The 15082-nt window shown below is 42.1% G+C and overlaps 1 protein-coding gene across 1 annotated transcript; it reads right to left on the reverse strand.

The window, feature by feature from the left end:
• Positions 1 to 8972: 8972 nt before the first annotated feature.
• LOC128715234 (uncharacterized) lies at positions 8973 to 9602 on the reverse strand. Its single transcript, XM_053810114.1, has 2 exons — positions 9189 to 9602; positions 8973 to 9125 (listed from the first exon to the last, which is right to left on the reverse strand). The coding sequence occupies exons 1-2, from the start codon at positions 9600 to 9602 to the stop codon at positions 8973 to 8975; spliced, it is 567 nt and encodes a 188-aa protein (XP_053666089.1).
• Positions 9603 to 15082: the final 5480 nt, after the last annotated feature.

Genomic DNA, 15082 nt, shown 5'->3' on the forward strand with positions numbered 1-15082 from the left:
ATTATTAGATGCTTAAGCATGCCTACGCTTGTGAGCTTAAAAGATGCATTGGGAATTGTAAAAAAGAAAAATAGTCATTCCAACCTTTGCAACGATCCGTTTAGTACATTCTCTGCAACAAGTTTTCATTTGAACATCCTGCCTGCCAAAGGCAACCCAACCCACACGTAGCTACCAAAGTCCAACTGGCCTACACAATACACAATTTGTTTCCTTTGTCCACCGTCTCATTGTTTTCTCAACAGAGCAAAACAATTGAATCTCGACAATTGCACCATAATTGACCGTTCCACGAACTCATTACCGTGCCCACTGACCCTGCAACGGAAGTTCAAACAAAACCAAAAAAAGTGTCCAACGCAACTCACGCTAAAAATCAATTTCAAATTTCGTCAAACACCTTTGCACTGTGAAATAAAATGCCGGCTGTGGACAATGACAAAAGGCAAATTATGAGACAAACTTTTATGTAAATACGATTAAATTGTTGTCCAACCTTCCAATCGTCTAACCGGCCCGAACCATCCCTGCCCTTTGTAATGTTTGATGCCGTCGTCTATGGGACAGGCACAAACACAGGCACAACACTGACGGGGAAAAAAGTTTCCCGCAGTTCACGTGGTCCTGGTCGGCGTGAAAAATATGCCAAAAAAAAATAACAATAAATTCAACAACGCAACAATATCGTCCACGCAGCATCATTATTCTCGCATCCCTGCAACTCACTATGGGACAGAGATGGCGTAAAGTGTAGCCATTGACTGGTAAAGATTATCATAAAATGCTTGTGTTAGCTCATCATCAAAACCAAATTTACAAAATAAAATGTTGTATGATATTCAAGTATTTTAAGCGTTGTAGCATAAGTTAAACCATCATTCAGCAAAGCTGGAGGCGCCCAGTACTTTACTCAAGCGGGCAACACTGCGTTTTCTAGCTAATGTGGGGAAGCAGCAACTGTTTCCAGAATCCAAAACACAAAGTTGAACTGGATTATTTAAAAGTAAATGTAGAACCCTTCTAATTATTTTTAATTATTTTTCAAAATTGCATTCAAATTCAAATTTTCAAATTCAATTTCAATTCAAATTTCAAATTTTCAAAATAAAAAAAAATGATTATGCGTGAGTATCGTCGATAAGCTTAAACACTTGTGTTTGAGCTGTGAAACGTTTTAATAAAATCAATTTCATTCAATTTTTCGCAAAAGTCCCAGAAATTGAATCCACCTCGAAGCATTGTAGAGTTCAATTCAAAACAAACTCAAAAATTATTCTAACTTTGCCACTTTGTACTCGGAAATACTGTAAAACCTAGTGAAAAACGAAAAAAATCTGAATAATAATTTGGCTTTTAAGTAATGCTATAGGTGATTCAGTAGCAATCTCCTGTAACAAACAAGTCTTAAAATATTTAAAAAAAAGGTATGAAATATTAATAAACAGTATGAGTACAAGTAGTATAATGGTTAAAACATTTGCTTTCCGAATTATAATATTGAATTTAACAAAATGTCATCTACTTGACATAGTTTTTCAATTTTTAAAGTATAAGACCTAGCACAAAATATTTTCAACAAATGAAACAAACAGCAACAACCAGTTGCTTCATTGAGTTACATAAATAAATAATAAAAATTACTGGAATTTTTGGAGGCGCCCAGTACTTGACAGAAACCGATAATACAAGGTTCCCAACTTCAAGTGATAACTTTGGAATCGATTCGAAATTTTCTTGGTCTCCGTTGTGAAGAAGCAGAGGAACGTTTCATAATGTTTCCAATGATCTCGTTTTCCAAATGCACTCAATAGATCTAATTACTAAGCATAAAGATATTTCTAACCTCGATGTTTCTCCCAGAATCTCCCCATAGTGAAGCTGCGGTGCGTCAATATTCGTCATTTTACGTCTTCCAGCTCCGCCCTGTCCACTCCGCCTAGTCAACACGCAGTGTCATGAGTATCATTTGACTTCTTCACGCACTTGTCCCGTCTTCAAATAAATTAAGAGATCTAGTCATCCCCGCCTAAGAACCGCTCAGGGAAAGTGAATCGTCGAAACATGCGACAAAGAAATAAAACGAAGCAAACTAAACGGAAAAGGACCTTAAAAGGCACAACAACCACCTCCCTTGTCGGCAGCAGCAAAAGGACAATAAATTTGTGCAGCATAAATTAGTACGGACGAAAAACCCGTATCTCACCAACAATAGCGGGAGGTGTCCCCATCGTTCGGCTTCTTTATGATGTCACCTTCAGGTGGTTCCTTTATCATGCGGGTGGGGTGCCTGGCCATGATTTCAAAGCTCGCAAATACCGATGGACCCTTATCCGCTTAGGAAAAAAAACCCGACAACAACCGTCGGACATCGGAAGGCAAACGGAGCGACGTTACGACCTCCGCAGTGTGTTGCTGCGTTACTGTTAATTGGAAATTTTATTTATTGGCGCTCAGCTGCGTATAAATTACTAATCCTGCTGACTCCCGGCTGTCCGTGTGCTATCGGTTATACATTCCAGCCTCCAGCGGCTGTGTGGTGTTTCTTAAACAGTTCCCAATTAAAGACAACGCAAGGTTATGTCAGCGGTTCCAAACTTTCCCCAAAATCACCCGCAAGTTATTGAAATACCAAAAATGTACGCAAAGCCACTCGGCCCGAGTCCTCTCGGATTACGCTCCCTAAAGTCCGCTCAAAGTTTGGCAAAGAAACATAAATTTTGGTGGCTTTAGCAAAATTAAAACACTTCACACAACTGCAATCCCCGAACCGAGCGGACACTTTATCTCGCGCGACACCAACCGGAAAAGCTTCACGGTTTGATGCGTAACGCCAGGTCAAAAACAATATACAACTGCCCGGACCCAGAAAGCCGAACATAATTCCCCATCCTTGCTAAGCTTCACTTTTAATGAATAATTTAACAAGAAAATTAACAACGGAAACATCCGGTCAGTACAATCGACACACAACGATGGCAGCATTAAACAGCAATCACGCCCAGGTGGTCGTTGCAAATCCGGGCCCAAACTTTACATTACAATTTAAGTGAGAAAATAGAATTTTCTCTAGCACGAGAGCCTAGCCGTACAAATTTCATTTGAGCTTTGCATAATTGTCTCGTGTCCAGTCGGAGGTTTCCTGTTATGTTTGCTGCTTTCTTGTGCGTGTGTGTGTCTTTTTCTGCGCATCGGTAATACAAATTTCCACGAAGCTTCCAGGAAGTTGAGATGAACTTTCTCCACTCTCATATCTAGGAATTGCAGTGTGCGAAGCAAGTGTCTTGATGGGATTTTCATTCCAGGACTTTTTCTGCGTGGGTTCTGTGTGTATGTGTTCACCCACAGGATGAGTGAGTTGGTAAACGCTTTTTCCATCCCTTTGCCGGAACAATTGTAAAAGCTAAACTGAACTGGGTCAGATCTTCCGGAAGACAAACTTTCAATCTTTCTTAAGTTGACTTCAGTGCTTTGTATGATGTGTTTTTCTTTTCGCTTTTTTTCTCTCTCTCTCTCTCTCTCTTTGCTCATCAACTTCAAGCATCAGTGCTGGTTGTCCTTCTGCTGTATCGTAACGTTATTTTGATTTTTTTGTTCCACGTTTTTTCCTTAAGTCATCTCGCACCAAATCTTTCCCACCGCTTACCGCCCATTCCTTGAGCGAAGCATTTCTTACGGCCTGTGGTTGGAAACCATTATCCCGGAAGTTTAATGTCGAGAGGAAGAGAGAAAGAGTGAGTCTGTGAACCGGGAAACTGCGGCAATCCTTACCGCTAACCGTGGGATCTAACCGATGACACCCCGAAGGCACCACGAGCCAGTGTCAAAGTTTAATCACGATGGCTTTTGCTCGTTTTCGCGATGCTCCCTACACCGTTATTAATGTGGCCGCTTCGCGCGTATGCTGATGCTGCGAGCTGGAATTTGTCAGTATCGCTCACTAAACTTCCCGTTTTCCCGGACAAAGATTATCCTCAGCCCGGTGTCGCGAGTGTCCGTCTCATAATAGTACAGCCACAGGCCCAAAGCATGGCCGGCGGAGGGCAAACTTCTTGTCCGTCGTAACAGTGCAAAACTGCACAAAAGTTTACTTCGTTTCTCTTGTTTGTAGTTCTATTTTTTCCCTACGTCGAGCTGGCTGCAATCTTGTGCGATAAATTTCAACTTTCCTACAGTCGGCTTCTGCAGTGCTCGGATGCTCGGGAAATAAATAGTTTTACATAATCTTATCCTCAACGTTAACGAGGCTTCCTGCACTGCTTTGGGATGCATCCAGATGGATGGAAGCCAGATTTTGGTGCCCGAAACAACACTGCACACAGATGTACGTAAACTTAGACGAGTGGCGCGAATTTTACCCCCGGAACTGTTATTGCCTTCTCGTCACAACCCTCAATACTCTCGATTGACTTCTTGAGTTGGCCATTGAAATTGTATTAATTTGTCAAGCGTTGACTTTCTCACTTCGGTACCACCACGGTCACGCCGCAGAACAAGTTCTTCGATTCCGGTGCTCGGTCAAGAAAAGGTTTACTCAGCCGATCCTCCAACAGTATGGGGCGCATCCTGTAGTGCCGTGTTTGCCGGTTGTCTGTTCTCAGCAATTCCGGTGCTTCCCGGAAATCATCTACGGCAAAAGCACAAAACCGGGAAACGAGCTTAAATTCATTTCGGAAAATGGATGTTGATTAAATTGAACTTGTCAGAAAGAAGTACGGTCGACCCGTGCACGAGGGACACCCTTACCTTGAGGCGGATGGCCATCTGGCTCGTCGGCGTTGTGCGCTGTTGGGCGACGTGAAGCTTGCAGCAATGGGAAGAAAGGGTCACCGCCTAACCTAACCTCATGGCAGAACACAGCAAATCATCAACCGAACACGTGATGATAAACTTCAAAACCGTATCAAAGCCAACCTCCGGACCGGACACCGGTCAAAACTCTTCGAACGGTTCGGGGCGCAAAAAAAAGCCGGGGTTTACCGAGAAAAGTAGCGAGTTGATAAGCTCTGGTTATGGTTTGAGGGAAACAGTCGGAACTGTCCCGAACCACCAGATTGACGACGTGCCAGAATGGGACATACTTTTGCAATTATGCACAGTTAGTTTTCCGAACCGTCAGACCAGTTCAAGGGATCGAGCTTGAGGAACTTTGGAAACGAAACACGGCAAAGTCCACAAGTACACAGCGCAATGCAACAGCACCGCAACAGCTGTGATCTGATGGAACTGCACTTCCATTTTTACACACACACAGACACGTACGAAACCCCTTCTAAACCTATCAAAACTGACTTTTCCAACTGTTTCCTGATTCTGTTTTGTTGCACAAAGCGACTGCCGGATTAGTTTATATTTACGACGTACTCACGAGGATTGGTGTCCACTCCACCGGACCGGAACTCGGAATCGGCAGCTCACCACGTGTTACACGGCGGGACCCAGCAATGGACGCAATTTTTCATCGCCACTGCAAAACGCTTCCGGGCAAAGTTTGCTCACGCCAAAGGTACTTTGTACGCGATGGGATGAAGTTGTTTTGCACACTCGGAGTACACAAACCGGCCAAACATGAAGGTGGGTGAATGGAAACAACCCGTGCAACCATGTGTTGCAGTGCCGGGGTACGCTTCGGCCATGTTTGTTGCAAGCGTTACCCATGTACGACGAGATTTCCGCGCGCACGAGCTTAATTAACGAGCATCATAAGCCAATGTCACCCAGCCATGGGTACACATGTGCGCGAGATGCCAAACTGCTGATACTGCTGCTGATCGTGGGTTCGTGTCAAAATAACGATCAAAAGAAAAACGTTAGCTGCATAAAAAGTAATTTGTTCCATGGTTTACGATTGGTGACGGTATTTTTTTACTTACTTTAAATATAAACTTGTGTTGTGTTTGAGTTTCAGTACGGACACGCTGTGAGAAGGGAAGACGAAGATATTAGAGATAGTAACACAGCAAAATATCTTCCATCAGTTACTTGCAGCGCTTAATACGGCTACCTTCGAACTCATATGGTGTACTCCTTATATCTTTACGAAAGTACTGCTGCGTCAACTATACTACAGTGGTGGATAAAAGATGAAGAGTTTTTTTCTGATTTCTGGTTGATCTATTCACACTTGATCTTGTATTAATTACGGTATGGACAGCTCTTTCTCTCAGAACGAGTAAGTATACTAAAATATCATTGATAATTTCGTTACATACTTCAAAGGCACTGCTGGTGATGGGGATTTTTTCTGCTGCATGATTTCTCTGAATCGCTCAGGACCGAACACAGTCGCCAGTCAATCCTAGGCTTTCTGCTGGAAACCTTAAAGCCATCCTCATATGGGTCTACTACGCCTCGTCTATCCACATGGAAGAACGACGAATTTTGGCTTGCCAAATTCATTGTGCGAAAGTGAGATTATCATACAACTCATAGAGCTCACACTTGTAGCGACTCCTCTAAGGTCCTTGCATGCATACGGAGCCAAAAAGCTTTTCGATCATTTTTGCCAACAATGTGGAAAATTCGATAACCAGTTTTTCCTACTATACAGCTTTTCTCGGGGGCCCCCACACGACGAGGGCCTAGGTGGCCGCCTACTCCGCCCACCGTTAGATCCACCACTGCTTACAGCAGTGGTATATATGTATCATCCTTACTGTACTAGAAAGTACAACGAAGCACAAGACAATGGAACATTTTGCGCCTATAGTTAATCCTATATTTTTTAACGTTGCGCCATGATTACTGCTCATCATCTCGGAACATTCGGATTGTTTTTAGACAATCATTAAATACAGCCAAATATTGCTATTGATCAAACATCGCTAATATCTAAAAATTTATGTTTTTCTCATTTTTTGAGCAACGAATCATGAATTTTATACTGAAGTGTCTTTATTTATTTCCATCCATTTTCATCCAATCATGAATTTTATGTTGAAGTATCATTAAATAAACTATATTTTTTTCCATCACTGTATCCAAGGAAAGCATACACCCAAAAAGTTTACAAACTGACCTTTTTCGTGCTTAAAAAACAAACACTAAACATCCGGTAAAGCATTTGGAGCGTAATTCCAACGCAATGGTTCGACTACCGCAGCACAGTAGGTGTTTTGTTGGCTTACCCGTACCGGACACATCCGCTCCAGTTTTCCATTCCCCACTACCTCAAGTACTCGTACCTCAAGTGTCGTCGTCGATTCCGATGTGCGGTACCGCCTTCCGAGCATACAATTATTGTTGAAATTATTGGCTCTTTAGTATTCATGTACAGTACCGGCCGGGCTTAAAGTACAGGACGACCCGCAGCCAACGGAACAGAAGCCAAGCCAAACCATTAATCCTCTTACCGGTTTACTTGTCCGCTTTTTCTATTCCTTGCTACTGCCCTTGGCTTTTCTTCCTTTTCAAGGAACATTTTACCACTCACCGTAGAAAGGTAAGAAAAAATATATACGAACCTCGCAAAAGGAAGCACCCGTGAAACGGTAATTACAACTGCGACTGGCGATCAAAATGTAACCAGGTAGACGAACCGTCAAAATGTTCCCCACCAAGTATTGGTACATTTTCGTCTGCTGCTGGCAGATGGTAGTGGACATTTCTGCAAGAGGAGCAATAAAAAACCAACAACCCTTCCGTTTTGTACACTGCATTAGTGTGGTCGTGAAGCTTACACTTAAAGCTCGCTCGAGAGTATAATGCTCCTTTGCTTGCGGTGACGTAAGGGAAGGGCAGCGTGAGTGAGGTAATAACTTCCATGTGCCGAACACTTTTAAACTTCACCCGAAAATGGAAGCTGTTTACCGTTCAATCTTGGGCAGATCGTCAAACCTCAAACATCATCCATCCAGCGTGGTAAAGTGGGTTGTCGCAGTAATCGGATAAATTCTTTTATTTCCACGTAAGTACATTCTTGTTCTTTTATCTTTACGGAAAATCCCCTGCCTTCCAGTTGAGGTTTAATGTTTGCGACTGTATTATGTACAGCCAGTGATGAAAGGATATGGACTTATCTTGTACGCTGACATTCGTTATCATTAAGCTGTCAATGGCTGGCGTTCGATAATCTTCACCATATCCCGAGGTCGGTTTAGTTATTTTAATGTCCTTATTGACACCATGGCACGAAAGCTTTTTTCCCCCCGAGGGGCACAACATAAACGATATCATAATCGTTTGCACGATAAAATCTTCTGCAAAACCCCATCGAAGCGCCAACACACATTCACCCCTGCGCAGCGATGAAACCAGCTGGCCGTACTAAAATCAATAGCAGAAAAAAGCGGTAGCCAACACATTTTAATGGCGGTTTCGGGTTTTATCGTACTAACAGCGTGTTATCCGACGATGTGTCCCCCTATCTCACGAAAAGGATATTACGTTAGGCTTCATATTCTCTAATGCGGTCATCCCGACGCACGTATAACGAGGTCAAATTTGGCGCACTTGCAAACATAAATATGCAATACAGATACTCGTTCCAGTGGACAGCGGATAAGTCGATGTGTGATACCTTTTATCGCTCTGCCGGTACGATACGGTACGGCAGCCTATCAATCGTGTCACTGGTTTGGCTGGCCCTGCCGGAGGTCATGTACTGGGCAAATGTATCATCCCAACCGTTTGCGACGTATAGGTAATGTAATAAAATTACTACTGCCTCCCTACGCGGTGACTAATTGCAGGGAACATTAATCAATGCATTCCGAGAGTGCACTTCGGAGTTGACGCGGGCGCAGCCAGCAACTAATCAATAACGTTGTAATTAATGCGCACGCCGGACAATCGTCGCAATTGTTTTCCACCAAAAAGCTTCCGAAGGTGGTGGTAACATGATCTTTAATGGTGGTAAACATGATATATAGTGCATCCTAATGACAAATGCTGCTACTCCGGCACGAGAGAATTCTAATATGGATTAAGATTGTTATGTTTATTGAGTATTGATAGGAAAACGAAAATACTCAGCATTAATCTTCTAATGGTGGTAAGTATGTTGAGTTTATAAACTCAAAGCACGGCTTGTATCGCTGCAAGTACATCTGTCGATGATGAATCCAATCCTTACGCACCGTTTTCCAGTGTGCCTTATGATGTTTCAGCAGACATTTTGGGTCATTTATCTACAATGTGTTTTAATTAGTTTTCAGTGCAACGATACACACCCCTTCATACGGGATACTTACAACAGCCGCAGGTAATGTTGCACTCCCTTTCAATGGCACCGCAGTTGGATACGGCGTTACATTCGTCGCTAGCGGTCGGGGTAACTTCTGGAAGATGCACGAATCATCTCCGAGTGGAACATCATGTTCTTGGTGGGTTTGGCGTGATGTAGATGGTGAAGCAACGGAGCTCATACGAGGCACTGCGGTATCTTTACTGCCTTCAGGGATTGCATGCCGGAACCAAAATCGAAGTTTTTGATAGAACGAAACCTGCTGGTCATGTTCGTCAATGATGATACTTTTCCCAAATAGAACTAACTTCTTTGCTTCTGGTTTGTTTGGTTGTTGCCGCTGATTTTGATCTACCAGGACGCTGTTACACGATCGCTGGATATGGGCCGTTTTCTGTTTTTTACGTGAAGGTCTCGGCATTTTGGAACCGTTTTTCCTTTTCAACGATACACTCCGTAGACAAATTCCAGCTTGCTGGGGAATTCACTGAATTTATTCTATTGGATAGTTTGACAGCTGATGCGGAGAGCATTTATGCAGGTGGATCGGAAACTCAAACACTTGCGTTGCGCCAAGAAACATACTTTTTCCGCAATGCACTCTTTTTCAAAACAAAATTACTAGCATGTTTGCCAAATTCTGGAATTTACACTCAAAATATGTCTGTGATTGCCTATGGATACACTTGGTATATAATATGTTTCATTCTGCATGAAATGATCAAATAATTATTGCATCATTTGAAAAATATATGATGCGTTTTCCTATTCAACAATATTGCAAATTAAACCTGTTTTCAATTTCCATTAAAAAATCAATCCAAACTTCATTTTACATACATTCAATATTCAAAGTAAGCTCCCCGCAGCGCAATCCACAACCATTTCGGCAACAGTTCCACATTTGAGACGCGGAAATAGAATCATTACCGCAAATTCGATTCGGAAAAACACAACCCTTCGTTCATTTTCTTTTCAATTTCATTGTCAGCATGTCATTAGCAGGTTTTGCTTTTCCTTCGTTTCCATGTTATTTTTTCTGTCCTCCCACCAAACGCCCTAAGCCTTCCAAACATCACGAGCGTGAAGGATATTCCCTGTGGTTTTCAAGCTCCAAGTAAAACGGGTTTCCATGCCCAATTTTTTGCACTCAAGCCAGGTAGGCTCTCCGGTTTCTGGGGTTGGGAAGACAAATCGGTCCCAAAATCAGTGCGAAACGCAACGCCGGCGAGGGAAGGCATATCGGGGAACCGTATGTATGTTACTTCGCCGGTAATAAATCAATATAAACGAGCTATTTTTCACTCTAGACTGCCTTTTCCGCAACCCAGACACAATCCGTCAACATTGCCGGCTCGGGCTTAGAAGTCAGTACGGTCGCGTACTGTGTTTTTGTTTGCGACAAAGAAAACCTTGGAAGTTTGTGGTTGATGGGACTCTGCTGTGTTAAAAAGCTTTCCACGCCATCTACTCATCGGAAACTGGCGGTGCACCGAGTCTAGGTCAGTTGTTCGATTTTACTACAAACACTTTGTGTGCTGTGTGAATGGACGGATTTGGGTTTGGATTTTCCCTCCAGATGGCGCACGCCGTCAGCGTGCTGCAGAGGAAATCTGGAATACGCGCAAGCGCCATTTTAGAAACAGTTCATTTTCCCTTCGGCATGAACTTCCGGCAAACGAACGGAATTTGGTGGCTCGGGTTTAAAATTGTCCAACATGAGAAACACGAATTTCTCCTCTCCGATCTTTTCACGACAGTTTTGCGTAACTTTTCATACACGCGAACAGCATCAGTCTTTTGCCGCGCTTCTACGTAGAAGCACGAACGGAAGCTCAGCGGAGTTACTGACAAATATAGAAAGCGTGGACGGAAGCGTTTCGTTCGCGGAGATCAAAGCAAAATGGTATATGGCACCTGTACACAACCTACGGTACTGTTTCCCTGGTAACCCAGTCGCAAAGCATGCTCCGGAAAGCAATACCATCAGGGTATGGTTTTTTTTTTTTGTTGCTCCTTCCAAAGTGCTACGCTCTCTCTGAAGAGCTTTTCGTGCAGAGATGCAAGGAAACGAAAAAAAGCTTCCAGCCTGCGACCGTTATTGGCGACATTTCCACCATTGGAGGGATGTTTTTTTCTTGACTCAAATATAGCTCCACTATTGAAACGGATTTTCTGGACTTTATTGCACTCTTCAAGAGCGTCAGCGTGTCATTTGAACGTGTCGCTGTAGTACCGAGCACGTAGTCACCGTACAACGAAAACAAGAGGCACTAGGAATTTGGAAAAAAGCTCTTGATACAACACGTATGTTTGAGCAACACGTTGACGGTCTGTTGTACTAAAACTAAAAAAGTGTTCTTTAAACTAAAAAAAAAAAACAAACATGGACTACTCTTTCTCTAGAAACAAATTTTCAACCTCGTTGAAAGTGGACAGTGCCTCGGAACCGCTTATAAAAGAAATTACAAACTATGAAATGCTTCTGCAAGCAAATTTGAAACAAGCACACAAAGTTGGAAACTTTCCTGTTCAAACAAGTTGAGCCGACTGCCACAAACACGAAAACCCGAAACGTGATTAATGGGTTATGCAAAAGGAAGATTAGCAAACTGGAATCATTCAATATTGCCGTTTGGGGTTTCTTTCCTTTACTTCACGCTTTCGATAGATGGACGAAAGTCAACTAATACAGCTGATCATCCTTTGTGCGTTTCGTCTATGCTATGAAGAAAAGCAAATCGGTAAGTGGTAAAACTTAAAAGAAAGAATTTGATCTGCAAGCAAATTGGGCTTTGAAGAAATTAATAGTATGATTATTTAGTACAGAATTTAAGCTTCATATGTTAAACGGTCTTTAAAATACGAAATTGATTCGTTTATTCCATTCTTCTTGTAGATGAGATTAAAAAAAAATAATTTCTTTTTTTCCAATTTAATAATTATCTCTAATTACATAAGATCATTAAATGTTAAAATGAAAAAACTCACATTTTAATAACAATATAATATGATTTAAACGCCGTTCTTTGTCATAAACAATGTACAAAAATGTTTTACTTAGAATGTGATTGTGAAGATTTGATCTTCAGTTCCTGTGCCAACCAAATCGACCCATAAGTCGAAGCCTTGTGCTCCATCGCAGCTACGCGTCGTATGTATCAAATTGCTAAAAGGGATTTCAACACCACTCCTCCGGCGAATACTGGCCAACCTGTAGATCTGTTGCAGGAGGGACTTTTTTTGACACCCTATTGTTCTTCCATGCAACAAGATCAATTCCCCAGGCCCAAATGCGACACGGAGCTTTGCGTTAGTTTCAACACAGTGCGGAGAAATAAAATAAGGGTCATTCCGTTTGGTTGCGTTCGAAACAAAAACAGTCCCGGGCGTTTAGACATAGACATTTCCGATGCGTCCTCAGTCTCGTGGTCCAGACCCATCAGAAATACAAACATTTGCATTAGTTTCGCCCCATAAAACACACCGTCGAGGTGTTTTGTTTTGTGTTTTTTTTTTGTTCCGGAACCCGCTTTTGCTTGCTACTCCGAATGTTGGTTTTGGCTTATTTTTCAAACTACCGTTTTTCGTACATGCGTATTGTGTGTTCGATTGGTGCTGCGAGCCATTTCCGGCTGGTTCAGGATGAAAGAAAATATTGAACAGCAGCAAAACCCCATTTCAGCATTCCTGGAAAGCTTTTCTAAAACACACGAACCTGTTGAAAAACGTGTCATGGAGCGTTTATTGTTTGCGAGATAAAAATATTTCCACCTGGGAACATTCAAGGCTTTTTTCTCGGAACACGATACTAATGATAAAGAGAAAGGGTGATATTTGATTGAAGCCAAATGTTTGATATTTGAATCCGTCCAAGTTTATGAGAAATGTTCCATTTTCTGGAAATTAAACAATGTTGAATTCGTATTTAGTCTTTTATGTTTAATAACGAAATCAGCTCGACAACGAACGTTCAACGATAGTATTGAAGTTATAGGGTGTTCCACATCAAATTACATAAAAATCAAATAAAAAATTAACCATCAGTAGAATTCCCTTAAAATTTTGAGTAGTATTAGACTGCATAGACTAGAAATAAAGTGTATTGTTTTCAATTTTTTAAAGATTGATATCAATTTTCTGAGATTTACAACAAAAAAATGGCATCACAAAAACAAACAAAGCCATAACAAGATTTTTTGTAAACACGTGGAAAATCACCTCAGCGCCAGATACTGACGATGCCTCATTGTATCGTCATGGTTCCGGGGCTATTTTGTTTCACCGCCAGGGAAAAATGTCATGTTCAGGTGAAAGTAAGATAGCAGAATCGTTCAAAGTTTGCCAAGAAATATATGATTTGGCAAGCGATCTGCTCATATACTCAAACGTTCGTTAGTTCTGCCTCTGTTCAGATGCGTCTGTTTTCTCTTAGAAGCAACACGAGGGCCCTACGATCTTCTGGCCTGCTATAATCATTTTTTATCCTAGAGTACTCAAACACTTGACCACTACAAACAACTACAACTATGACCTAACTAGGTCAATCTAGAAGGTTAAATCTTATGCAGACATGAAGACAATGGCTTATATTTTATTGTCTGGAAGTTTGAAAAGGATCGGATCACTAGATAATTTCTCCACTAAACATCGTTTCTCTGTGAAGCAATTTGATGTGGGACACCCTTTTGAATTATGCGTGATGATGAACGAAAATGTTATTCAACATTGAACACAGTATTCCGGAAAGGAATTCTAAGAAGAGAAGATACACAACATTTCTTTTCCGGTTGCAGGTTTCATTAATAGAAAGAAATCAAAATAATTAATCAAAATCGAACCAACGTGCAGAATCGCAAAACAGAACCATACGATGGTAACGATGATTTCATATGCAATGTATGCATCGCATATTAATAAACAATATTAAATTTGAAATTTATTCTTGGAAAGAAAACGAATCCGTCCTCAGCACAGTACCTTTCGCGGCGAAAAATTAGCATGGCCACGTAAGCTCACCGCACAAAACCATTTACTTCATCATCCGAAAGAACTCCTCTCGTATTTACAATGCAAAAGCTCTCCACCGAAGACTTCTTCTCGATCCCCGTTCGGGCAGACCAGCACAGGCAAGGGATGATTTTGTAATCTTTTCACTATTCATCTAACCCTCGCCGAACATCCATCCATCTCAGCATGGTTCGCTCGAGTCAAAAGGTAATACCCTCCCACGATGCCCGAATGGCGCACACCCACACCCACTCACGGCACAATACTTACATTCACTGGAACGCATCCCCGGATAACAGAAAAGGGGAACGTTGGCACAGACAACACGTTGGCTAATTGTTATTCTACGGTGCACGTGCCAAACTCCCGGGTCCCAAAACCCCCGATCCTTATGGCGCTGGGCTGACGGAGTACGAATTTGAATACAAACCAACCATCTCACTCCGGTACGGTACCGCTAGTTCACTCTAGGATGCCTGCTCGTCTAGGATAATGTACGATCCACGGTGGTCATCATGTCGGGGGAGTTGATGGCAAAAAGGTGGGATCAGCATGAAGCGGGTGGGTTAGACAAATGAAAAAATCATAAGCCATCAAACCGTCCGAGCCGGAATGGGCATGAATATGAATGATGTCCTACGTGGGTATCAGATCCATGAGGAGGGTCAGCTTCGCACCAGTACAAACACAAAACCACTTCCACTTTTTTTTAAAGATCTCTTTATTTATTTGTTTGCAGTTTTTCTATCGCGACTTGCAATTTTTCTGTGTGCTCCAACAAAGCAACTAACTCTAGCTCGCCAAACAAAATGGAACGAAACGCCGTCGGTTTTCGTCACCGTACTGCACACTTCCGATACTTTGCTCTTCTTTACAGCGTTCTATCGCTAT

The sequence above is a fragment of the Anopheles marshallii genome, chromosome 3 (assembly GCF_943734725.1).
Source record: "Anopheles marshallii chromosome 3, idAnoMarsDA_429_01, whole genome shotgun sequence".
In the NCBI taxonomy this organism is placed as follows: domain Eukaryota; kingdom Metazoa; phylum Arthropoda; class Insecta; order Diptera; family Culicidae; genus Anopheles; species Anopheles marshallii.